This window comes from Gorilla gorilla, chromosome 22 (assembly GCF_029281585.2).
Source record: "Gorilla gorilla gorilla isolate KB3781 chromosome 22, NHGRI_mGorGor1-v2.1_pri, whole genome shotgun sequence".
Classification (NCBI taxonomy): Eukaryota; Metazoa; Chordata; class Mammalia; order Primates; family Hominidae; genus Gorilla; species Gorilla gorilla.
This window is the reverse complement of record NC_073246.2, coordinates 38,795,083-38,822,580: the sequence shown is the minus strand read 5'-3', so window position 1 is coordinate 38,822,580 and position 27,498 is coordinate 38,795,083. Positions and strand designations below refer to the sequence as shown.

The window sequence follows — 27,498 nt, the reverse complement described above, 5'->3', positions numbered from 1 at the left end:
AGTGCACCTTACGAAGAAGTTGGCTTGAAGCTGATGGCGTCTCCTTCTTACCCTCTCTGCCTTTGAAGCCAACTGTCAGCCTCTGATCATTCCTCTATTTATATCCAGTGAAATGGTGTGAATCTGTGGCACTAGAAATCAGGCCTCACCTACAATCCTGAATATTTAATTTTGTTCTCTGAATGAATGGTTGCAGCATTTTCTAGAAGTTTCTGCCATATGGAGCAATTCCTTACTTTGCAGGAAGAATTTCCGGCACTCAGTACATAGGAGTTAGTGTACCATGGGGTGCTATGTAAGAAAGCAGACAGGCTGGGCTTTATTTTGTTCAGGAATCTGTGCTCCTTGAATATTTAAAGGCTTTCTATGCAAGTAAGGAATGAGATTACTTTCAAACTGAGTATGTATTATCTGCCTTGTGACTTGAGCCCTTTTAAAACAGTTCTCTTTATTTATTTTTCTACTTTTGAAAGAGAGTACTTCATTTTTTTTTTTTTAATGCAAGAGACAGATCATCCAATGACTTGGTGATTTACGTGGTCCAAAGTCACACCTTTGTTTGGATTTCTGCAGCTTCCCCAGTCACCTCCAGCTGTTACCTAGAATGGCCTGTCTGCTTGCAGCGACCTTCATTAAGAAGGGAAGGTCCGAGCTTTCAGCATCAGAGCCAACACTTTTTACTAAACTGGCCACCAGAGGCTGCTGTCAGAATGGTGAGGCTGAGCTCACCTCCCCGGAGGCAAGTTTACTTTTTCTACAACCAGTAAATTTTGTTAAGCTACCAATCCTGGTTTCAAAACTCAGGTCTCACTACACAGCCTCCAGTCACCAAGCATGCTTACGGCTGTAGCCCTTCCAGCCAGGTATGACGTAGGACCTGGACAAAATTCAAGACCTAAGATTAAGACTTGTGTGTTTTTCATTCGGTGCCAATAAGCTGTTATTAATGCACTGATTCTGCATATACTGAACAGCTTCATGAAACGCACTGGGGTTTGTACTCGGGGAAGGTGCGCCCTGCATTTGGGCCGTACAAGATCTGGGTCTCCGGAAGGATGGCTCCATGAGGATGGAAATCTGTGGTTTTTCACGGAGGTGTTCTTGCCTCAGAATGGTTCAGCAGCCCTTCCCCAGCACAGGCAGCATGAAGGCTTGTTCAGATCAAAAAGCTAAAAGGTGTTCTTCTTTGCTGTTTTGCTTTTTGATTCTTTATGAAGGCTGTTTCTTTGATGATTCCAGGATTAACAGCAGAACAAAAATCTACAGCTCATGTAGGAGCTGGCAGGGCCTTTCAAGCTTCTGGGGAAAATCCTTTATTTCTCCCCCAATTTTTTGTTAAAAAAAATTGGAACTGAAGAAAAGGTAAAAGAGTCATACACCAACCCTATAAGCCCTGTGGAGCCTTCACCCAGATTTACCACTGGTGAACCTTTTGCCACATTTTCCTGATAAAGAGGGCCTTTTGTTTTTGTTTTGAAGATGCAAATGTTAATTCCTTTAAGTAAACCACAAAGCCCAGACCCTATTGTGGGTTGTTTCTAAGAGTGAGAGGCTTTGACATCTTTGCTTCCAGGAGAACGGCTCTAGTTTCTACTTGGCCCGGGGAGTATTTGTTTTATTTGAAGTAAAAGCAGTAGCCTACTAGTTTGTGATGGTTCCGTATGGCCGTGTATCACCCTACAGGGTTGAGGGGGATATTCCATCTTCATATGAACCAGCATTTATAAAGCACATGTGTATAAAGTTCTTAGAGTAGTAAGATTTTAAGTTTTAAATTGGTCAGGTGCAGCGGCTCATGCCCGTAATCTCAGCACTTCGGGAGGCTGAGGTGGGAGGATCGCTTGAGTCCAGGTGTTGAAGACCAGGTTGGGCAACATAGTGAGACTCCACCTCTACAAAAGATTAAAAAAAAAAAAAATTAGCTAGGCATGATGGTGTGCACCTATAATCCCAGCTACTTGGGAGGCTGAGATGAGAGGTTCTCTTGAGCCCGGGAGTTGAATTTGTGATCGCGCCACTGCACTCCAGCCTGAGGAACATGTTGAGCAAGCAAGACCCTATCTCTTAAAAGAAAAGTCTTAGATTACAGAACATAAAAAAATCTTACAGCCGGATGCTATGAGGACAAATAGTTGATCTTTTATACTCAACAAAGGGATTCTACCCCTCTGATCTAGGAAAATTCCACTGATGATCGTGTCACGGGTATAGGATTTGAATTTTTTCTTGCAATTTCCTAACCCAAGTATCGTGACTTGGAACTTTAGATCTAGCCACTTCCATAAGAATTTTTTTAGGTGGTTTGTATAAGTGCTATTGTTGTATTATTTGTATAAATATCTGTTTTCCCCATTAAACTGTCATGCAAGCTGATTTGAAAGCAAGGACCATATGTTGTTAATCTTTGTAACCCTTTCCCAGTATTTTGCTTATAGTAGACATTTAGTAAGCACATTTTATTTGGACACTTGCAAAGTGTTTTGGTTTTTCTCGCTAATGGATTGGGAGCTGCTTCCTTGGCTCCTGTGCACCGAGAGCCCCCAGAGACCCCAGGGACAGGCCGGCAGTGCACAGCCCTCTCTGCCCGAGCGGCTGCCCGCACAGTCCAGCTCTGTATTCTGGGAAAGCAGGATAAATAACCTAACAGGTTGTTAGGTTATTCTTAACAATCATGTTAAACAGTTTCTAGAAGAATCAGCTGTGGGCATGCCGGAGGAAACTGGCCAGATGGAGTTTCAGGGAAAAGTTGGAATCGTTTTGTGTGTTATTAAAAACACTTTTCAGTTTAGAAACTCTGCTGTGTACAAACTGGGCAGTCAGCCCCTTTCTCCTATGAACGAATGCACCTTCTGAGCCGGAGCTTCTTAGACCGTGGCCTTGAGTGTGTGGGCTTAGACCCGCCCTCTCCTTGCACACGTAAGGCAGTGCTGGACGCCACTCCCCTCTCTCCTGCCAGGCCTGGCCAGGTGTTATTCCCTGGGATTCTCTGAATTTTCCCAAGTGTCATGGTGACAGCCGGTTGGACCAGTGAACCTTTGGTAAGATAAGGCCCTGGAGCAGAAAGCTCTTGGCCTCTTGATATGGGGCCGCTTCTCTCTTTCCAGGTAACATATATTTTAACATAACATGATGTTAAAATTTCAGCTGAGAATTAAACAGTGGAGGCTAAACATTGAATCTTGAAGCTCCGTTTTACCAGAGAGAGATGTTCTCGTTTTCTCATTAGAAAAATGAAGAAGCTGCGGTCAGCCCAGGGAGTGCCTCTTGCGGCCTCACAGCTGATGGTGGCAGAGCTGAGGGCAGGATCCCGTGCCAGAGTCTCCTGCCCCCACAAGAGGCCCAGGTGGGGCTGGCAGGTAACAGGCAAATAGCTGAGGATGGTGGGGCGGGGGGACATGTCAGCGTCAGAAGGAAGGGAACGTGTGAACGGTCACGTTGGTGTGCATGTCGGCTAGGATGGGCCACCTCTGGATGCACCAGGCAGGGCTGCCTATGGGCCCCCAGGGCTCAGCTCCAGCGTTTTCCATGCCCTCCACCCCCACGCTGCCTGCTCTGTCAGAAGCTTGTTTGTGTTGGGCTGAGACAAATGGCAGGCGTTTTCCTTGGGCAGGCTTAATGAAGGCCCCAGAGACTCCTGTGGGTGTCGGTCCCGCACCCACAAGCCCAGTGAGTGGAAGTTCGCGTCTCTTATTGTGGAGGCGGTGGCTGAGCTGCCCCGTAGAGCCGCCCTCGCTGTTAGAGCTGACCCTGGCTTTCTCTTTGGTCTCTGCACTTGCAGAATAGATTCCGCCTCTACAATGAGCCTATTTGGCTTGGTGGAGGTGTGATGCCTATAAAACCAGCCTTGTTAGAAATGACTTATTCACTCCCTGCTTTTACTGTTCTACTCAAGCCTTTTGTGGTCTTCGCTAGTTGGCAGGTAACAAAAAAATGCAGTAAATCCTGGGCCTTTCAGCATCTGAGCCTGAGCTATCACTTTACATTATAAAAGGAAGACCGCTTAACAGACATTTATTGAGTGCCTACTGTGTCCCAGGCATTGGGGATCTAGAAAGCCCTGTGGCAAGTTCAGCCCTGGAGGAACTCATATTCCTGGGGTTAGATAGCCAATGACATCAATCCTAAGTCCTTTGGAGTTGCTGAATCGATTTGGGCTCGTTGCTAGATCAGGCTGTGTAGAAGTTCATGTTGTTGCTGGGACTAAGTCAGAGTTGTGCAGGGCTGGATGTGAGAGGGGATGCATAACCAGCGAGCCCACCCAGCCAGATGTGCTGGCCCCTGGACCGTTCACCTGTCGGCCCATCCCTGGGCTCCCGTGCTCCTAACTCTGGATGTTTCTCATCACTGGCTGCACTGGCAGGAGATTGATGGGCAGGATTTGAGAGAGGTCAAGGTATTAATATTATTTCCCATTAGCAGCTCCCCCTCTTGCTCCTTCAGTCCCTTGCTGGTTCCAAGTGCTTTGGCACCGCTTCCTTGTTCTTGGGTTCTCTTACCTCTGCCCACAGTCCTTCCATTACAGAACCCTTGTGAATATGACACCTCTTTCCTGCAGAAACCAGATAGGGGTGAGGTCAGCAGTAGCTCACTTACATGATAAAACCTTTATTTCTTTGTGAAAGTGTCCTCTCACAGCCTTGTCTAAGTAGACACAGCTAGTGGGTGGTAGCTTCAAGGTTCACTTTCAAGTTTCTTTTTTTTTAAGACGGAGTCTTTGTCACCCAGGCTGGAGTGTTGCAGTAGCCCACGATCTCGGCTCACTGCAACCTTCGCTTCCTGGGTTTAAGTGATTCTTCTGCCTCAGCTTCCCAAGTAGCTGGGACTACAGGCACCCACCACCATGCCCTGCTAATTTTTGTATTTTTAGTAGAGACGGAGTTTCACGATGTTGGCCAGGCTGGTCTCAAACTCCTGGCCTCAGGTGATCTGCCTGCCTGGGCCTCCCAAAGTGCTGGGATTACAGCGTGAGCCACCACACCCGGCCAAATTGAAGTTTTTCTTATCAAACACTCTGCTTCCACCCCTGCCCACTGCCCTTCTCCCTCCTACCCCACCCCCGGCTCTGAGCCATACACATCCATTTTATGTTTATTCATAGTTGCATATTGAGTTTATAACTTTGTGATACCATCAGCATTTTGATTATAGAAAATAGGCATTTCCTAATTTGCTGCATTTTGGGTTAGGTAGGTCTCTTTGTGAGGACTGTGGGATAGGAATTAGAGCAAGGATTTGGGAGCCAGACAGATTTGGTTTCATGGGTTCAAATTCCAGCTCTGCGGTATACTGCCTGTGTGGTTTGGGCAGTCATTAATGCTGTCTGGGGTCCCATTTCTTCTGCTGTGGACGGTGCTAATGATGCGGAGGTGTTGCCTGGAAAGGACTGGGGATCTTGGGTCCACAGCACCCAGCAGTGCTTGGCAGTGGATGGATGTCCAGAAAGTGGTGGCTTTCATACTGTTGTTGTAGCTAAGTGGGTGCCTAAGCAGAACTTAAAATCATTAGCTGGAGAAGTGGGTGGAAAGTCACCTTGGAAATGACTTTTGTTCTGAGAGGTCCTTTGAGTGGCCTCTCTTAGTGATACTCAGGGACAGCAAGGAGGGACCCCGAGGAGAGCACAGCGAGACCCCTCGGTTGCCTGTGCAAGCTGTCCCTTTGCTCCCCCTGGTCTGCAGGGCTAATTGATGGCGGGGGGTTGGGGGGTGGTGGCTAATTGCATAGAGGACAGGGAGCTTTGTGAGAGTAAAGGAACTGAGATCCTGACTCCTTCTCTCTCTCCCTTTCTCTCTTTAATGTGATAAAATATATATATAAAATAAGTTTACTGTTAGAACCACCTTTAAGTCTCCGATTCAGTGGAGATTCAGTGGTGTAAATTACACCCACACTATTTTACAACCATTTTCACTCTATATTTCCAAAACTTTTTTTTTAAGCGTCCTAAATAGAAACTCTGTAACAGTGAATAAATAATTCCGCTTCCCCTCTCCCTGTGGCTCCTGGTAACCTCTGTTCTACTTTCCATTTTTATGAATTTTCCTATTCTGGATATTTCATACAAGTGACATCATACAATATTTGTCCTTTTGTGTCTGGCTTTTATTTAACTTAGTGTAATGTTTTCAAGGTCCATCCATGTTATAACATGTATCAGAACTTCATACCTTGTTTTTTTTTTTTTGGTTGAATAATATCCCCTTAATTGTATATGCCACATTTTGTTTATCCATTTGTCTATTGAGGGACACCTGGGTTATTTCCAGCCTTGGCTGTTGTGAATAATGCTGCCATGATCATTGGCACACACATATCTGGGTCCCTGCTGTCAGTTCTTTCGGGTTTATACCTGGGAGTGGAATTGCTGGATCATGTATTAATTCTCTGTTTAATTTTTTTTTTTTTTTTTTTGAGACGGAGTTTTGCTCTTGTTGCCCAGGCTGGAGTGCAATGGCATGATCTTGGCTCACTGCAGCCTCCGCCTCCTGGGTTCAAGCGATTCTTCTGTCTCCGCCTCCCAAGTAGCTGAGATTACAGGTGCTCGCCACCACGCCTAGCTAATTTTTGTATTTTTGGTAGAGACAGGGTTTCACCATGTTGGTCAGGCTGGTCTCAAACTTCTGACCTCAGGTGATCCACCCACCTCGGCCCCTCCCAAAGTGTTGGGATTACAGGTGAGAGCCACCGCGCCTGGCCCTCTCTGTTAAATGTGTTTTTTTCTTTTTTTTGAGACGGAGTCTCGCTGTATCGCCCAGGCTGGAGTGCAGTGGCGCGATCTTGGCTCACTGCAAGCTCCGCCTCCCGAGTTCACACCATTCTCCTGCCTCAGCCTCCCAAGTAGCTGGGACTACAGGCACCTGCCACAACGCCTGGTTAATTTTTTTTTTTGTATTTTTAGTAGAGACGGGGTTTCACTGTGTTAGCCAGGATGGTCTCCATCTCCTCACCTCGTGATCCGCCCGCCTCAGCCTCCCAAAGTGCTGAGATTACGGGCGTGAGCCACTGCGCCCGGCCTCTTGTTTAACTTTTTGAGGAACTACCAAAATGGTCCCCTTCTGTTCTGAGAGTCAGTGTCACTAGACTCAGTCTGGGGAGTTAAAATGGACCTAACTGGAAGGACGCATCATCAGGGCCCCAGAGGAGGATGGCTGGATGGGTTCCAGGCTTACTGCTGGGGCTGAGACGAGTAGTCTCTAACCCAGAGGCCAGGGGAGGGGGCAGGAGAGGCAGCGCAGAGTGCAGCTGGCTGCTGGAGACACATAGGGCCAGCTGGAGCACGTTCTCCACGGGATGAGGGTGGCTACTCGGCTGTAGCCCATTACTGCTGTGTGGAAAGAGTTGCTGCTGCTTCAAAAGAGACAGGAAATTTGATATGAAATATCTCAATTTTTAAGTGTTGCAACTGGTTCAAAATATGGGCTAAATAAACCACATCTCCAGATTCATTTTGGCCCGAGGGTGTCCCTAAGCGACGGTCAGCCTGGATGTTTGTGAAAATGGACTGGTTTCTGCAAAGTAAGCCACTGGAAGGTGGAAGCCCTTCAGAGCCGTTTGCTTTTGTGTGCCGGTGCTTGGGGCTAGTGGCAGAACACAGGGTGGGAAGCAGGAAGCAGCAGTTTTGGGAACTCATGCCAGGGTGCAGCGCCGTGCAGCGTGGAATCTGGACAGGTCAGGCAGGGGTTGGTTAGACCACAGGGGACCAATGTGGCTAGACAGAAGCTGCCGCATAAGGGACCAGGCTGGTGAGGAGGTGCACACACGCAGACACCCAGACAGGCACTTCGCAAACCTGCATGGAGCCTTGCTTTGCTTGGTACTGGCACGCTGAATAAACGCCCACCCCAAGGGTTGTCAGATGATCAATCCCTGCCTTAAATGAAGTCAGGAAAAAAAAATAGTCCTATTTCAGGAGTGCCATTTTTTTTTTTTTCCCATACAGAGTCTTGCTCTGTCCCCCATGCTGGAGTGCAGTGGCGCGATCTCTGCTCACTGCACCCTCCACCTCCCGAGTTCAAGCGATTCTCCTGCCTCAGCCTCCCATGTAGCTGGGACTACAGGTGTCCACCACCACGCCTGGCTAATTTTTGTATTTTTTAGTAGAGATGGGGTTTCACCATGTTGGCCAGGCTGGTCTCAAACTCCTGACCTCAGGTGATCCACCCACCTCAGCCTCCCAAAGTGCCGGGATTACAGGCATGAGCCACTGCGCCTGGCCCAGGAGTGCCATCTTTTGATTATAAAGATTTGCTGTGCCATCTGGCTTTGTCCTGTGAGTGAAGACACCAAGCGAACATGAAATTGCCTGTGAATATTTTGCGTGTCAAATACCAATAGTAAGAATTGGATTGCATCATATAAATTCCATACGAGCAGACAAATATTTGCTTCTGTTTCCTTGAAAGTGTTTTAAGAATGAGACACCCATAAAAGGAGATTGCGTACCATGTCTTTGATGATTCATTTTCTGATTAACTCACTTCTGGCTGCCTAGCAACTTACGATGTTATGACTGAAGCACAACTAATCTAATTATTTGCAATGAGGCAAACGTGTCTCTGAGATAGAAAACCTTTATGGGTTAAGATCAATTATTTGGTGTTTCTTGGGAAAAGAAGCTCCAAAACATACATGGAGATCATAAGAAATATTTGAATTCAACACTGAATCTTGTTAGCTGGGTAAATTTAGCAGATAAGACAAGTAACAGGGGTGGAACCGCTCTAAAGTGATGTGGCCCACACCTGTAAACCCAGCACTTTGGGAGTCTGAGGTGGGAGGATTGCTTGAGCCCAGGAGTTCAAGGTTACAGTGATCTATGATCACGTCATTGCACTCCAGCCTGGGCAACAAAGCAAGACGCTGCCTCCAATCAATCAATAAAGTGGCGAGACACAGTATAACATGGGTTTCTGATCTTAGTTGCACTCTGTCTGTAGCAGATGCTGCAATATGTTTACCCACCATAGAGTAGTCACTTCTGTGAATTTGCACTAGATACAGATTCAAGCATTCACTCTCTTTAGAAGTGGAGATATTGCTGTTATTTGGATGTTAGTGAATATGGAGTCTCCTGGGCCTTAGTATTGTTTAATGTTGCATAGGTTTGTTGCTGTTTGCTTTTTTAAAAAATCAACTTTATTTAGTTATGATTTATATTCAAGAAAATGCACCCATTTTAGTGTACAGTTTGATAAATGTTTTACATGTAACTACCTTTACAATCAAGATACAGAACATTTCCAGTATTCTGAAAGATTCCTTTGTTACCTTTCTTTTTTTTGAGATGGAGTCTCGCTCTGTTGCCCAGGCTGGAGTGCAGTGGCGCAATCTAGGCTCACTGCAAGCTCCACTTCCGAGGTTCATGCCATTCTGCTGCCTCAGTCTCCCTCAGTAGCTGGGACTACAGGCACCTGCCACCACGCCTGGCTAATTTTTTGTCTTTTTTCGGTAGAGGTGGAGTTTCACTGTGTTAGCCAGGAAGGTCTCGATCTCCTGACCTTGTGATCCGCCCGCCTCGGCCTCCCAAAGTACTAGGATTACAGGCGTGAGCCACCGCCTTTGTTACTTTTCTTAATCAGTTCTCATGCACTCATCCACCCCTAAGCCTGGAGCCTCAGGAGATCACTGATATACTGTCTATCACTAGATGATTAGATTGGCCTTTTCTGAAACGTCATCTAAGTGGAATCATATAGTGTACTGGATACCCTTCTTTGTCTTTTTTTTTGATCAGTGTTATGTTTTTGAGACTTCTCCTTGTTGGCATGTGTGGGTAGCCCATTACTTTTTATTCCTGAGTAGTATTCCATTGTATGGATATGCTGTCATTTATGGCTGTTTTGAGTAAAGCTGCTATGAACATCCACATACAGGTCTTTGTGTGGACATGTGTTTTCATTTCTTTTGGGTAAATACCTAGGAGTAGAATTTCTTGGTCACATGAGAAGTGTGTGTTTAACTTTACAAGAAACTGCCAACTGTTTTTCAAAACCACTGTACCATTTTACATTCCCACCAGTAGGGCATGAGAGTTCTAGTTACTCCACATCTTTGCCAACCGTTGTAAAGTGTCAGATTCTTTTTTTTTTTTTTTAAGAGACAGGATCTTGCTCTGTTGCCCAGGCTGTCAGTGCAGTGGCACAGTCATGGCTCACTGCAGCCTTGAATTCCTGGGCTCAAGTGATCCTGCCACCTCAACCTCCTGAATAGCTGGGATACAGGTGTGTACAACCACTCTTGACTAGTTTTATTTTTTTATTTTTTGTAGAGACTGGGTGTCACTATGTTGCTCAGGCTGGTCTCAGATTCCTGGGCTCAAGCAATCCTCTTGCCTCAGCCTCCCAGAGTGCTGGGATTACAGATATGAGCCACTGTGGCCGGCCAGAATGTTTTTTTTTTTTTTCTTTTTCTTTTTTTTTGGAGACAGGGTCTTGCTCTGTTGTTCAGGCTAGAATGCAGTGGTGTGCTCACAGCTCATTGCAGGCCCAAATTCCTGGGCTTAAAATAGTTTTTAATTTTAACCGTTCAGGTGGATGTATAGTGGTATCTAATTGTGGTTTTAATTTGCATTTTCCTGTTGCCAAATGGTGCCAAGCATTTCTTCATGTGCTTATTGGCGATCCGATATTTTCTTTTGGGCAGTGTCTATTCAGCTCTTTTGCTCAGGCTTTAAGTTGAATTGTTTGTTTTCTTACAATTTTAAGACTTCTTTTTTATATTCCGGATACAAGTCCTTTGTCTGATGTAAGTATTGAGAATAATTTCTCCCAGTTTGTTGTTTGTCTTTTCACTGTTCTTAGCATTATCTCTCTTTCCCTTTCTCTCTCTTTTTTTTTTTTTAAGATGGAGTCTCGCTCTGTCGCCCAGGCTGGAGTGCAGTTGCATGATCTCAGCTTACTGCAACCTCCGCCTCCTGGGTTGAAGCAATTCTGCTGCCTCAGCCTCCTGAGTAGCTGGGATTACAGGTTCATGCTACCATGCCTGGCTAATTTTTGTATTTTTAGTAGAGACAGGGTTTCACCATATTGGCCAGGCTGGTCTCAAACTGCTGACCTCAGGTGATCCACACACCTCAGCCTCCCAAAGTTCTGGGATTACAGGTGTGGGCTACCATGTCTGGCCAGCATTATCTCTTCAAGAACAGCAGTTGTTAATATTCTTAATTTTTATAAAGTCCAGCTTATCACTTTTTTCCTTTTATGGTTCATGCTTATTTTGTTCCATCTGAAAAAAACTTTACCTACCCAAAGTCAGAAAGGTTTTCTCCTGTATTTTATTTTAGAAGGTTTGTAGTTTTACATTTAGGTCTATGATTTATTTCAAGTTAATTTTTATATACATGTGAGATAAAGATCAAGGTTTCATATTCTTGCATATGAATGTTTGTTTCAGCACCATGTATTGCAAAGATTATCCTTTTTCAAGTCAGTTATCTTGGGCACTCTTGTCAAAAATCAGTCAAACAGGCCAAGGTGGGAGGATGGCTTGAGCTCAGGAATTTGAGGCTGCAGTGAGCTGTAATCATACCACTGCACTCCCCACTGGGTGGTAGCGCAAGACGCTGTCTCAAAAAAATTTAAAAAAATCAATCACACTTATATGTTTGGCCCTATTTCTGTACCCTATTCTGTGCCAGTAATCTATACCTATCTCTGTGTGCCAATACCACACCGTCTTGATATACTGCAACTTTATAGTAAGTCTTGAAAGCAGATAATGTAGGTTTTCCAACTTTTTGTTCCTTCCCAAAATTGTTTTGACCATTTAAAATAGTTTCTATTTTCAGCTTGTTAATTTCTACAAAAAAAAAAAAAAAAAAGCCTTCTGGGATTTTGACTGGGATTACATTGAACCCATAGATTAATTTGAAGAATTGACATCTTAACAGTGTTAGTCTTCTGATCCGTGAACATGGTGTATCTTATCAGTTATTTACAGCCTCTTTAATTTTCCTTTTGTGTTTTTGAGATGGGGTCTCGCTCTGTCGCTTAGACTGGAGTGCAGTGGTGCCATCATGGCTGGTTGCAGCCTAGCTCCTGGGCTCAAGTGATCCTCTCACCTCAGCCTCCTGACTAGCTGGGACCACAGGTGCATGCCACCACACCCAGCTAATTAAAGAAAAACTCTTTTTTTTAGACATGAGGTCTTTCTATGTTGCCCAAGCTGGTGTCAAATTCCTGGGCTCAAGTGATCCTCCATACTCAGCCTTCCAAAGTGCTGGGATTACGAGTATGAGTTATGATGCTCAGATATCTTTAATTTTTAATTCAGGAGTGTTTTGTAGTTTTCAGTAAACAGGTCTGGCACATATTTTGTTAAATATGTCCCTAAATATTTCAGATCTATTGATGCCATTAAAATGATATTTTAAAGAAGTTCAGGCTCCAAATATTTATTGTTAGTATATGGAAATGCACCCAATTTTTGTTTTTTTTTTTTTTTTTTTTTGAGATGGAGTCTCACTCTGTCGCCCAGCCTGGAGTGCAATGGTACAATCTTAGGTCACTGCAACCTCTGCCTCCCAGGTTCAAGTGATTCTCGTGTCTCAGCCTCCCAAGTACCTGGGATTATAGGTGTGTGCCTATACTAAATACAAAATACTAAAAATTTTGTATTTTTAGTAGAAGTGGGGTTTCACCATGTTGGCCAGGCTGGTCTTGAACTCCTGACCTCAAGTGATCCACCCACTTTAGCCTCCCAAAGGGCTAGGATTACAGACGTGAGCCACTGTGCCCAGCCAATTTTTGTATATTGACCTTGTATCCCGCAACCTTGCTAAACTCACTTATTCTATTTTTTTTTTTTTAAGATTCCTTTGGATTTTCATGTCCTGTGCAACATGAGCCAATAAAAGACAAAGAATATATTCACCTTCCTTGAGAATGGCTGGGTGCTGTGGCTGATTTAAAAGGGCCACATTTATGTGACTATAAAGCATTCAGCTGTTGGTTCCACCCAAATCATATTTAATTAACCTGAAATCCTAGAGGAAGAGAAATACTAAATTCTTGAAGATGAAATGTTAGAAAAATAACATTAATTAGAATTTTATAAACCCCCTTGAAGTGGAATCTGATAGTGGTTGTTTGTTGTCAATAGAACTAGCTGTAATGATTTCAAAGATTGTGCATTATTTTTGATGCTTATGTAGCCATCTCAAGACCATACTCTCTCATTGTCTTTTTTGAGTTTTACCTCTTGATTACCTACCTATCTGTTATTTGGAGAGTTTTCCTTGGCAAGGTTTTAATGTGCATTTATACAGTAAATGTTTATTAAGCATGCACTTTTGTCCTAGGTTCCATGGATACCGTTGGGAGCAAAACAGGAACATATGTATATTATCTTTATGGAACTTATATTCTAATAAGACAGTGTGGCATTGAATAAGCAGTTATACAAATTATGTATAGTCGTGATAAGTGCTATAAAGTAACTAAGGGTTTACGAAAGTTTGTGAATGGCTGTGGGTCAGAGACATCCTCCCTATAGAAGTGACGTTTTAGCTATCCTCTGATAGTTGAGTTCAAAGAAATAGGTGCATTTGCGTATTGCAGAGTGGGTAGTGCTACTTATATGTCAGCCCACTTGTCTTGATGTCTATGATCCAAACCTTTTTTCTTCAGTAACATTTTTACATTGCATGGTCATTAGGAGAGTTTAGGCAAGAGTCATGAATTCCTTTTCCCTACATGTATTATTAGCAGCTGTATATGCAACTCTCAAGTCATAATCATAATTTGAGTGCATTTGAGAAGACATGCCAGGCAGATTTACATCAAACAGATAGTAATTTTGGTATTTCTTACAACCAGAATTTTATTCAGAATTTTTATGTTGTCCAGGGTTAATGGTGGAGTGGGGAGAAAGTTTTGGGGGAGGCTAAATGCTTCCTATAGTACTTAAAATGCATTTGACTATAGTGAATATAAATATTTAAGAGAATTATGGGTGGTATATAGTTATGTTTCATAAGAGGGTCCTGGTTTCATTTGATACCTTTTAGATTCTCTTTGTTCTGAGTAATTCACTTGGTTCTGAGTAAGCCCTGAAAGATTATGTAAAATAAGTATAAGAAAAAAACCTGCATGCCTTGCTTTTATCAGTTTTATTTTGCAGATTTGTATGTGTCTAAGTATTGCTTTCAAGAACAAATAATTTAGATTGTTACTTTAGTAATTAGTAGACATAACAATGATGATGTAATTTCTTGAGAATATGGCTCTCAACTTGCATGCACATAAGAATAGATGATTAAATTTGCAAGTCAGGTTGACTTACTTTGCCAAAGAGAAGTGTATGTTTGAATAGTTTGAGTGAATTTTTGTCTTGTAGTTATGTGTATGCATCTCTCTTAGTCCGTTTTCTGTTGCTATAACAGAATACCTGAGATTGGGCAATTTAGAAAGAATAGACGTTTATTTAGCTCTTGGTTCTGGAGACTGGAAAATCCAAGAGTGTGATGCCAGCATCTAGTGAGGGCCTTCTTGCTGCGTTATAACATGGGAAGGGAATCACATGGTGAGAGGGCAGGAGTGTGCCAGCTTAGGTCTTTCTTTCTCTTCTTATAAAGCCACCAATCCCACCATAGGTGCCCTACCCATTCAATCTCAATTTCTTCCCAAAGGCCCCACCTCCAAGTACCATCAACATAGAATTGGGGGATTATGTTTCCAACACATGAAATTTGGAGGACACATTCAAACTATAGCAATATCTGTCCTTCCTCTTCTCTTTCTACCATGGTACTGTGTTTGAGACACCGTGGGTACTCCATACATATTTCTTAAATGAATGATGTATACCATAGTCAATCTGGATGATTCACTTTAGAGGATAATTCCTGCATTATTCCTGTTCTGAAAGTTCTAGTTAGTGCTGGTTGTTTCTTTTTCATTTTATCCTGGTTTTCATTGACTTTGAATGGGATATTTGTATTGCCATCATCTGATTAATAACCTCTTAGCTCTCTGCTTGAGTTAAATAATAGTTTTATCTTTCTGTTTTTGTGGTTTAACCTAATTCACCTATATGTATCTCTAGCCTGTGTGGTGGTCTGGTGACAACCAGCTGCCCTGGGGAAAGTGATGGAAATTCAGATCTGTGCATTTTATGCTTTAAGGGCATTGACCAAAGTTTTAGGGGCAGAGTTGGTTATAACTAATGGCCAGATTTGAGGTTTGGGGATCACCTTTGTATGTTATTTCTTCATTTCTTCTTCTTCCAATAGAGCATATACCAAGGAAAGAATGATGAACAGGGAATAATCCATTTGAAATATATCTTGGTATTCTGTAGTCTGAAAACCGAAAATTAGTACTGTGATAGGACCCAAATGTAGCTTTTGATAGCTCATTTGAGCTTGACCTCTTCCAACAACTTTTCTGGTTTCTTTGCAAGCAGGATCACCCCTTATTTTGCATGCCTTCTCTGGGAGCTCTCTCTGGTGCTGACCTAAGCTTTTTGGTCCTGGGGCATTCCTCTCACTCTCCTCCCCAGCAGGATCACTCATATTTACTTCCTGTCTCCAGCAGTGTCTCATTTGTGGTCGGTTAGTCTCAGTTACTGCTTTCTGTACACCTTCAGCTCACTGCCTCCTCTCTGCTAAGCCCACATGGCTGGGTAGCTGACTGTGGCAGGATAAAAACACAAAATCATGCGGACTTCTCACTCTCAGTTCAGAGTCGCTGACCTTCCGTGGTGCTCAAATGCTTCCAGCTGCCCTGGGGAAGGCGCTGCTCAGAAGATTCTCCCCACTGCATTCGTCTTCTCATTCTCCCTGTTGTCATGTTCGTTCCTCCCTCCCCAAACTTCAACACCTCCTTCCTTCTTTTCTCTCTTAGCTGATGATCTTGCTTCCTATTTATTGAGAACATAGAAGCAATCATAAGATGACTTCTGCCGGCTGCCAGCACCAGGATTCCCACCTCCCTGTAGCCGTGGAGCAGGGTGGGAGCAGCGAATTTCAGTTACCAGGCTGTCCCGTATGGCTGTGCAACTGGCAAGGGCCAAAGGAGTTCTGCAACCAGTGGGGTCATAAGACCAGGTGTCCGCAGAGGGGAACCTGAGCCACCCCCATCCCTATGGGTGAGCTGTCTCTGCTCCCAAGGCTGACCTTTCTGCTTCTGCGCTAGGTCCCACCCCACTTGGCCCTTTGGATTCTTTTCTCTAGGGGACCTTTCACATCAATCTGAAAATGCTGCTGTTTCTCCCCTTTAAACCAAACAAAACCTGCTTTCACCCCATTCCTCCCTCTAGCCACTGCCCCATTCCTCTCTACCCTTTAAAGGAGACCCTTTGCCAGAGTTTTATCCTGGAGTCTGCAGTTTTTCTCTTTTCACTACTCCCATCTGACTTTGGCCTCCATCACGCCTCTCAAACTGCTCTCATCAGAGTCTGGGTTCTGCGGCACCGAGGCCAGTGGTGACTTCTCAGCCCTCTCCCCACGGCACTGTCATCGTCTTCCAACCTTCAAAACTGGAGTCAGGAGACTTCCGCAACCACTGCCCCCCACTGCTGTCCACAGACACACTTGATTTTTCTCTCCCTTTCTCAATCTCTTTTGCACACTCTTTGTGATCTCCCTGAAACCTAAGCATGGACTGCTATTGTTGGTTGAGTTGTGTCCCCCAAAAAGATATGTGGAAGCCCCAGCCCTGGAGCCTGTGAATATGACCTTATTTGGAAGCTGGGTCTTTGCAGATGTAATCAAGTGAAGATGAGGTCATTAGGGTGGATCCCTAATCCAGTACGACTGCTGTCCTCAGAAGACTAGAGGACACACAGAATCGGGACACTTAAAGAGGAGAACGCCATGTGATGATGGCCACAGAGATGGGGGTGATGTGTGTACAAGCCGAGGGGCACCATGGAGTGCCAGCAGCACCAGAAGCAAAGGCGTGAACACGAGTTTCCCCAGAGCCTTCCCAGGAGGCACGGCCCCGTTGACGTGTTCATTTTTGACTTCTGTCCTCCAAAACTGTGAAAGAATAGATTTCTGGCATTCCAAGCCACCCGGTTTGTAGTCCTTTGTGACAGCAGCCCTACTTTGCATCCTCTTTTTAACTACAGTCACTCTTTTCATGGATCTTATCCTCTTTCTTGGCTTTAAATGATCACCCATAGTCTGACAATTCTCAAATTGATATCCATGGTGCAGACCTCTCCCCTGGATTCTGGACTCACATGTTCTACTGCCAATTCATTGTTTTCATGGGATTTTTTTTTTCCTTTTTTAAAAAAAATTTTGAGACTGAGTCTTTCTCTGTTGCTCAGGCTGGAATGCAGTGGCATGATCTCAGCTCACTGCAACCTCCACCTCCTGAGTTCAGGTGATTCTCCTGCCTCAGCCTCCCAGGTAGCTGGGACTACAGAGGCCCACGACCATGCCCAGCTAATTTTTGTATTTTTAGTAGAGGTGGGGTTTCACCATGTTGGCCAGGCTGGTCTTGAACTCCTGACCTCAAGTGATTTGACTGCCTGGGCCTCCCAAAGTGCTGGGATTACAGGTGTGAGCCACCGCGACTAGCCCTCGTGGGATTTTTAATAGATATCTCAAGCTTAGCACACCCAGGGCTCACCTCCTGCCTCTTCCTCTCCAAACCTGCTCTTCCTATGGTATTTCCAGCAGCAGTTCTGTCCTTCCAGATGTTTAGGCCAGAAATCTTGGGCTCTTTTTTGAGCCCCTGTTTTCTCTAACATCTCAGATATGACTTGTTAGCAAATCTTGTAGCCTGTACTTCAGAGTCTACTGTGAATCCTATCCTTTCTCACCATGTCTGCTGCATGCTGGTCCAGGCAGTAGTCTCACTCCTAGCTCATTTAGGTGACTTTATAACTAGTTTCTCTGCTTGTTTGTTCCCCTTCAGGCTCTTCTCAACACAGGAGTCAGAGTGGGGTGATCCTGCTCCAACAGAGGTAGGACATCCCACGCCCTTCCCCAGAACCTTCTGGGGCTCCCTGTTGCTCCTCCAGTGAAAGCCCCGTCCTTACTGTGGCCTTTGAGGCCCCCCGCGATGTGGACCGTGGCTCTCACCACCCCCTCTGCCTCTCTGGCCCCGGCACTCCACCTTCTGCCCAGGCTCACTCTGCTCAAATGCTGTGCCCTGATCAGGCTCTTTCCCCGCTCCGGGAGCCTCTGCACTTGCTGGAATCCCTTTATAAATAAATATAAAAACATAGTTCTGTAGATTTTGTCCCAGCATCCTCCTTCACTTGCTCCAGGCCTTTCCTTAAGTGTTGCCTTCTCAGCAGGTCCTCCATCTGTCTGGTCTGAAGTGGCCTCCCTCTCTTCTGTGCTTTCTTGTCCCTCCTTTGTACGTGTTACTCTCTAACATTCTGTGTATTGTGTTTACTGTTTTTTAACTTTTTTTTGTTGTTGTTGTTTTTTTTTTTTTTTTTTCCCGAGACTGAGTCTCACTCTATCACCCAGTCTGGAGTGCAGTGGCGCAATCTTGGCTCACTGCAACCTCTGCCTCCTGGGTTCAAGTGATTCTTGTGCCTCAGCCTCCCAAGTAGCCGGGATTACAGGCACCCACCACGATGCATGGCTAATTTTTTGTATTTTTAGTAGAGATGGGGTTTTGTCATGTTGGCCAGGCTGGTCTCAAACTCCTGACCTCGAGTGATCCACCTTCCTTAGCTTCCCAAAGTGCTGGGATTACAGGCCTGAGCCACTGCGCCCGGCCTTTTTTAACTTTCTGACTCCCACATTATAGCATTAACCCTCCAAAGACAGGAATTTTGACCCCTTTGATCATTGCTCCGTCCTCAGAGCCTGTGAGACTGCCTGCCATATGGGAGATATCCCATAACATTTGTTGAATGGATGACAGAGGGAATGGGTTGCCAGTGTATGGGCAATTGAATTCATTATTATTATTATTTGAGATGCAGTTTTGCTCTGTCTCCCAGGCTGGAGTGCAGTGGCATGATCTCGGCTCACTGCAACCTCCGCCACCTGGGTTCAAGAGATTTTCCTGCCTCAGCCTCCTGAGTAGCTGGGATTATAGGTGCATGCCACCATGCCCAGTTAATTTTTGTATTTTTATTAGAGACGGGGTCTCACCATGTTGCCCAGGTTAGTCTTGAACTCCTGGCCTCAAGTGATCCACCCTCTTCAGCCTCCCAAAGTGTTGGGATTACAGGCGTGAACCACTGTGCCCGGCCTGAATTTATTATTTTTAAATAGCTTATGTTTATTTCACCACTTTTTTTTACTCTTAATTATGACAGTTCTCAAACATGGAAAAGAATAGAGAGAATACTGTAACACATACCCCAAATACCCATCATCTAGATTTAACAATTATCAACATAATTTAATAATTATCAACATTTTGCCTTACTTTATGTATTTTGGGGGTAAATTTTACAGATATCATGACATATATACATTTCTAAAAATTAAGGACTTTTCCTATGTCACCACAGTACTTCCTTTTTTTCTTGAGACAGGGTTTGGTTCTGTCACTCAGGCTGGAGTGCAGTGGCGCAATCTTGGCTCACTGCAGCCTCTGCTTCTTGGGCTCAAGCAGTCTTTCCACCGCAGCCACCTGAGTATCTGGGACTACAGTTGCACGCCACCATGCCCGGCTAATTTTTGTATTTTTAGGAGAGACAGGGTTTCACCATGTTGCCCAGGCTGGTCTCAGACTCTTGAGCTCAAGCAATTCGCCTGCCTCAGCCTCCCAAAGTGCTGGGATTACAGGTGTGAGCCACTGCGCCTGGCCCCCACGGTACCCTTGTCACACCTATTAAAACTGACAGTAATTCCAGTTTGCTATCTAATGCATACAGTTCACATTCAGATTTCCTAATTGTCCTTTCCAGCTAGTTTGTTCAAGTTGGGATCCAATAAAGAACCACCCATTGTGTTTCATTATGTCTTTTAAGCCCCTTCTAATGTAGACGGGGTCTCCCTCTCCACCTCTGTGTCCCCACCCCATCTCCACCGTGACATTGACTAGTTGAAGATTCCAGCCCGGCTGTTCTGTAAAATGTTTTATCCCCTGGATTTCTTGTGAATGCTTTCTTTTCTTGCCTTTTTTTTTTTTTTTTTTCTTATTTTTGAGATGGAGTTTCACTCTTTGTTGCCAGGCTGGAGTGCAGTGGAGTGATCTTGGCTCACTGCAGCCTCTGCCTCCCAGGTTCAAGCGATTCTCCTGTCTCAGCCTCCTGAGTAGCTGGGATTACAGGCACCCGCCACCATGCCTGGCAAGTTTTTGTATTTTTAGTAGAGATGGAGTTTCACCATGTTGGTCATGCTGGTCTTGAACCACTGACCTGAGGTGATCTGCCCGCCTGGGCCTCCCAAAGTGCTGGGATTACAGGTGTGAACCACTGCGCCCGGCCCTGAATGCTTTCTTCTGAAGTCATTTTACTTGTTCTCTTCTCCTCTGTATTATCTGCAAACTAGCTGTGAGTTTTCAAGGTTGATCAATTGAAATTAGTTGAATTAAGTTTCATCTCTGAAGCCACTACTCTGTAGCCACAGGGAGCTTTGGGATGTAAAGGGCCTGATGTTTGCAGGAGGATGGCCTAAGAGCCTGGATCTGTGTTTACTGAGATCTTAGTAAGTTTTGTACAGGCCTCTTGAGATGATGACTTCCGTCAGCCCTCAGTTCCTGATAAACCACCCTGCAGGAAGGCCTCTGGGACCTCTAAGGTCTGGCGTGGGGGAACCTCCTCCAGCCTTGTGGTTTTGGGGATAGAGTAGAGAGCTCTGTGCCTGGATTGGACAACGTCTCTTCTAGGTTTTGCCTTCCTTCTCCTCCTTGTACCTTCATTTGGGGCAAACAGAAAGCAGCTTTTTGGGGTACCCCACTTTCCCTTTGTGAAGATTAGTGTCTTCTTTGTTGGTGATCAACTTGCCTTGTCTTTACAAGAGGAAGTGGAGATTCTCTAAGATGTGAGGCTGAGACCGAGTGTTCTCATATATGAGTGCTTTGTGTTCTGTGACTTCTTTCACCCAGGGTTTTCTGTTGTTGTTTTTGCAAATAGGATAATGAATTTCTTTGTGGGGCAAAAAGATAAAAGTTTTCCGTAAAATGCACGGAGGACTGGAGAACTACTTGTGAACTCTGGACTGGAGGGGAATCTTGAAAATCATGAGAGAATGTAAGATGTAAGATAGGAAGTATAATCATGAACTGAACTGATTTTCTTGGATCCTGGTTTCTGAAGAGCTTATTTTATAGTATAAGTATACTAAGTATATGATTATCATGTTGTCTGATCGTTTAGATGTGTGGAATATGTTAATCTAGCTTTTCTTGGTCATGAATTAGGAAGTACTCATATTACCAAAATGGCATTATAAGGAAAAGCTACCATGATCTAATGTAATGCCAAATTACGGCCATCTCATTTCTTTCTTTATGACACAGGAAATCAGGGATCCTCTTATGCAGTGGCTTGGGAAACACGTGGACTCCGAGGGAGAAATGAAATCCGGCCAGCTCTCTCTTAGATTTGTTTCATCCTGCGTGTCTGAAGTAGAAATAACCCCATCTTGTATACCTGTGGTGACCAACATGGAGGCCTTCTCATCAGAACATTTCAACTTAGAGATCTATCGCCAAAATCTGCAGACCAAGCAGTTGGGGAAAGTAATTTTGTTTGCCGAAGTGACCCCCACAACGATGCGTCTCCTGGACGGGTAAGGTGTGAGCAGGTCTGCATCTGCTCAGAGGAGTCCTGTTCCGTTGATCATCCTCTCTTACCAATAGTCGGGAAGGGGATAGAGTTGTAGAGGAATACATTTGACCAGACCTATTAGCAAGGTGGAAGTACTCTTGTCCTAGAAGAGTTAAATTGTGGGAAAGGAAATTGAAGTTCTTTGATCACAGGTTTGTTTTTTATGGGAATGGAAGGTGGTTGTGCTTTGTGTCTTGCTTCTTTGAATCAGGCCCTCAGAATGTTCTTTGATAAACGAATATTATGAAAAAAGATGTTTAACCGGTGGCATTATTGTTCAGATTATCATTCTTCTTTTGTGCAGTTATAATCAGTGTTAGACATTTAATACAGGATGTTTTTTAGGGGCATTTGAATAGGAAGTTTGAATGACATCTAAGCTGTGTAAATTGAAAAAGGTCAGATCAGAGCTTTGTATTTTGAAAAGTGTTTTTGGTACATTGCTATCCAATACATTGATTGATTGATTGATTGATTGAGATAGGATCTTGCTCTGTCACCCAGGCTGGAGTCCAGTGGTACAATCACAGCTCACTGCAGCCTCGACCTTCTGAGCTCAAGGGTTGCTCCTGCCTCAGCCTCCCAAGTAGCTGGGAATATAGGCACACGCCACTACGCCCAGCTAAGTTTTGTATTTTTAGTAGAGACAGGGTTTCGCCATGTTGCCCAGGCTGGCCTCGAACTCCTGGGTTCAAGTGATCCTTCTGACTCAGCCTCCCAGAGTGCTGGGATTTTAGGCGTGAGCCACCCGTGCCCAACCCCTATGCCTTTTTTAAGCAGTCGATAACCCCATTTGGATATTTGAAATTTACTCTTACTGCAGGTTTTCCTTTTGATTCCTTCTGTTACATAGACTCTGATTAAAGATTAAAAAATAGAAAACAAATGAAAGGAATTTTTTAAAACTCCCCAATAGTACTAATACTATTTTAGTTTAAAAAATTGGGTTATAGAGGGAGGGAATAACAAAAGTGCCTTCCCTCAATGTGGTGTTAAAATTTAAGGCGTGAAATATTCCAAAAATAACTGGATTCATAGTTTCTAGGCATTTCACTCATGGGACCACATGATTAGACAGATGTATAATTCAATGTATGGGAATATTTTGGCCTTTTTCTTGATAATAGTTTCTGGAATTTAATGCTATATGGATATAAAATGATGAGCCAACTTTAGCATTTTCTTGACTGTCACACTTAGAGTCATCAGAATGGCAGTGTTAGTATATGTGTTGTATTAGAGGAGGCATTGGCAGAGTTGTTTGGGAGGATTATCAGAGCAATGGGGGCAGACTGGGAGGGGAACTGTGAGCCGTGTTCATTAATAATTGTTGTGTACTGAGTTAATTTGTGATGTCATAGGTACTTTTATTTTTCAGCATTTCTTAACTGTCCTGTTTCCACCCCACCCCTGACATCCATTGATTCCCAGTAGAAAAGGAAAAAGCCTGTTCTTTTAGATGGAACAGTCATCACTTGCTTGTTGCAAACTCTGTAATAATCCTTTGTTACTCAAGCGAAGACTTGATTATATCGAAGGGGTAACTCGCGATAGTTACATTTTCTGAATAAAAAAATGAGACAAGTTATTGAACAAAAGATTTGGGGAGGTGAAGTTCAGATAGAAAAATACGGGTACTTCCAGGCCATTTTTGTTGTTTCTGTAGAGAATACTGGAGAATATTTCGTGTCATTGCCATCTGGGAACCTTGGAAGTGTGGTCCTGGAGCTCGTGGCCAGGGCAGCGTGTCACCAAGAGGGCAGCGCCTCACCAGAGGGCAGCGTGTCACCAAGAGGGCAGCACACGCCCTGAGAGTGCGGACGGGCTGAGGCTCCCGCACATCCACGGAGGGCTGGGCTTCACCACACGCTGTCCAGCCTGTGTTTTTGGGTGAACAAAGAACCTGTATAAATATATTGCCTTAATATTCTTGGATATCAGGAAGCTCACTTTTGATATTAAACTTAAAAAAAAAAAACCTCTGCCTTAGGAAACTTGGGTCTGTAAAAGTGTTTGACAGACATTGAAGCTGAGCTTGCCAACACTAGAGGTGGAACCTCCCATAGGGTTAAGAGTTTTTACTTTTACAAAGGGGGAAAGTATTTTGGCCTTTCTGAGGGTGTTTAGGAATCTTTGTTTCTCTTCTTGTTTGGTTTGATTATTAATTATGAATCCCTTGCTTGGTGCAGAGCTGATACTGAATGAATGGTTGTTGGCGGCCTTAGCTTACCAGATGCCCTGCATCCGCTGTTCCCAGGGTTCCTTCCTAACACTACAAAGTGAGGTTACTCACAGAAACCTACTGAGTCAGTGAACCTGGGAAGAAATTCCTGGCACGGGGAGGCAGTTGCCTTTTTAAGGAGAAGACATTTGAAGAGGTCATTTTGGTGTCAGAGGGACCACGAGATAGATGGATGCACAAAATACATGGCCTGTTACATTCTAAGAATAAGACTAAAATATTTCTAAAACTATGTTTGATCCTACATGAGCGTATCAGTTCGTTCTCGCATTGCTATAAAGAACTGAGACTGGGTAGTTTACAAAGAAAAGAGGTTTAATTGGCTCACAGTTCTGCAGGCTGTACAGGAAGCATGGCTGGGGAGGCCGCAGGAAACTTACAATCATTGCAGAAGGTGAAGGGGAAGCAGGCACGTCCTACATGATGGGAGCAGGAGGAAGAGAGCAAAGGGGGTGGTGTCACACACTTTTAAACAACCAGATCTCATGAGAACTCACTGTTATAAGAACAGCAAGGGGAATATCCACCCCTACGATCAAATCACCTCCCACCAGGCCCTCCTCCAACACTGAGGATTACAATTCGACATGAGATTTGGGCAGGAACACAAATCCAAACCATGTTAACGAGCTATACTTATGGAAACATAGTCTATTTGCGATAGTAATAATAGGTAATGTGTACTGGCAGCTGTTCTCTTCCAGTTGCTGCTTTTGTGTGCTTTAAACAAATCAACGAATCTCATACGTTATTTTTTAGTGCAGGGATCCCTGACCCCCGGGCTGTGGTCTGCAGCCTGTTAGGAACGGGGCGGCGCAGCAGTAGGTGAGCGGTGCAAGTGAGCATTACTGGCTGAGCCCCGCCCCCTGTCAGATCAGTGGCAGCATTAGATTCTCATACGAGCTCAAACCCTATTGTGAACTGTGCATGTGAGGGATCTAGATTGCGTGCTCCTGATGAGAATCTGACTAATGCCTCGTGATCTGAGGTGGAGCAGTTTCATCCCGAAACCCCCTGTCCATGGACAAACTGTCTTCCACAAAACCGGACCCTGGTGCCAAAAAGGTTGGGGACCGTTGTTTTAGTGCTTTGGCGTCGTTACTGGAACAGTGTCAAACACTAGTATTATACCAGTGTGTAGAATTCTAGGTAACAGAATTTACTGTGTGTGGAATTGTTCCTGTTTCTGAATATTTATAAAAAATGTTGGATATGGCCAGGCGCGATGGCTCACACCTGTAATCCCAGCATTTTGGGAGGCCGAGGTGGGTGGATCACTTGAGGTCAGGAGTTCGAGACCAGTCTGACCAACATAGTGAAACCCTGTCTCTACTAAAAATACAAAAATTAGCCAGGCAGTTGTGGTGCGCTCCTGTAATCCCAGCTACTCAGGAGGCTGAGGCAGGAGAATTGCTTGAACTTTGGAGGCAGAGGTTGCAGTGAGCCAAGATCGCGCCATTGCACTCTAGCCTGGGTGACCGAACAAGACTCCCATCTCAAAAAAAAGTGGGATACTTTTTTTGTGGCTCATGCCTGTAATTGCAGCACTTTGGGAGGCTGAGGCAGGAGAATTGCTTAAGCCCTGGAGTTTGAGACCAGCCTGGGCAACATGATGAGACTATCACTTTGATGAAACTATTGGATAGAACAAGAAGAATTTTCAGAACTATGGACTGGGTTCTCTCAATGCTTATTTCTCTCTTCGTCTGTGTGTATCATTTCTTCAGCAATTGAGCAGCTCTTTCCTAATGGGCTGAAGTAGGAGTGAAATTTATGTTAGATATAGATCTTGATCATATGATTTACAAAATCTCTTTTTCTCCGTCTACCATTCCCCATCATGGAACCTGCACCAGCTGAAAATTGGGAGTTGTATTCCTAAGGAAGACGGGGAAGGACACAGTGGGGAACAGCCAGCAGTTTCTGCTGAGGTCCCAGATATCCACATGCATTTGTCTTCCCCTCCATAGAAAACTCTCACCTCTTCCTCAAGGAAGATGGCCCTAGTATGACATTCATTTCCTTCCACTCGATCAGATTCAGGATCTCTGGATGATGTGCCGTTTTCTCTTTTAGGGCCGGATGTACCTGTTGAGGTCTTGCAATCTGTTAGCTGAAACAGACGAGCTCTCTGCCCCCAGCACACCATGTGCCACACTGCTGTAGTAGAAATCATGACCATCAAGTCTCCCTGCACCCCCTGCACTGGCGGCCACTATGTTTCCTTGTCGCTGTCTGGCAACCCGCGTTCTGCCCTCCGGGAACTCTCTTGCCTGGGATCTTTTGGAGTCATGGCTTTGCCTTCTGAAAGGGTTTTCTCTGCACCACATCGGAGATGGATGCTGGAGAGGATGGGCTTCCAACACCCGCTTCCTGGGAGGATTTGGGGTCTGGGTGTTGTTTTGAGGACTGAATAGTCACAGCTTTTTATAGGCCAGCCTTAAGGTTTCTGTAGAGATACAAGTCTCTCAGGACTTTAGTAGCCCTCTAGTCTGTTTGCTTCTGATTGGTTCCATGTGAGTAACCATCAAGATCTTGTCTAGACAGTTTTTCAGCCTAAAAACTGTGGTCTTTTAAAGGCCTCAGCGCTCTGCCATTCCTTTCCCTCCCAATTTAATAGCAACTCCCTTGGGCCAAATGAAACCGTGGGCTTGGGTGGAAGGCCAGGCCCTTAATCATATCTTTGGCACAAGGCTTCTGGGCTCTATGTGGTAAAGCATCTGTCTTATCTCCTGCTGGGGCTGCAGGGACAGCCCCATAGGCTCACTTAGATTGCTGATTGCTGACACAGAGCTCCTTTCTAATCAAATCTGTATTCTTTCCCACTTTCTTGAGACTAGTTAGCTTTAGTTGGAGATCATTTCTCTTGATTGAACCTTGCTGAGAGTGTCAAGGACTGGCAAGCACTGACATTTTGAATTTTCAGAGCTGTTTCCTATAAGGATACAGCTTCTAACAGACACCAGGTCTACCTCCCAACATGTAGAAGGTCAGGACTCGATCAAAGGTTTTGCTGCGGCAGTCAGCAGTCGAGAACCTGTGAGACCTGTGTCTTTGCCAGTGATCCCCTGCCCATCTCCTCCATATCAGGCTGCATTTTTAGGCCTTGTTTCTGGTGGCATACATAAAATCTGAGACCTAGCACCCCCAATTCAGGTACCGGTTCCTAGGTCAATTAAGATTAGGTTTCACTGTGTGCAACAGATATCCGAAAATAGAAGTGGCTTGAACAGGATGGAAGTTTACTTTTCTCTCCTGCAAATGAGATAGGCTGAGATGGGAAGTCCGGCATTGGTGCGTTGGCTCACGTGTCAAGGACCCAGCTGAGTTGCTCGGCCACCTTCAGCACACGTCCAGGATGGCGATCCCGGTGTTTATGTTCTTACTTGAGCCAGTAAGTGGGAGGAAGGGGTAAAGAAGCCACATCCCCATTCTTCAAGGGACAGAAGTTGCACATGGCCTTTTTGTTTATGTATTATGAACAGGACCTAGTCACGTGACCTACAAACAAGGCTGGGAAATAAATGTGGTCTTTATAGTAGGCAACCATGGATCTAACTGGA

The 27,498-nt window shown here is 44.6% G+C and overlaps 1 protein-coding gene across 7 annotated transcripts in view; it reads left to right on the top strand.

Moving 5' to 3' along the window:
• The window catches only part of HLCS (holocarboxylase synthetase), a 232,874-nt gene that overhangs the window by 65,670 nt on the left and 139,706 nt on the right, over positions 1–27,498 (top strand). For all 7 annotated transcript variants that reach the window (XM_031005219.3, XM_019017845.4, XM_004062769.5 and 4 more), the window contains one exon: positions 21,384–21,655. In XM_031005219.3, coding sequence (XP_030861079.2) covers positions 21,384–21,655 — 272 coding nt within the window. The remainder of the gene's footprint in view (positions 1–21,383; positions 21,656–27,498) is intronic.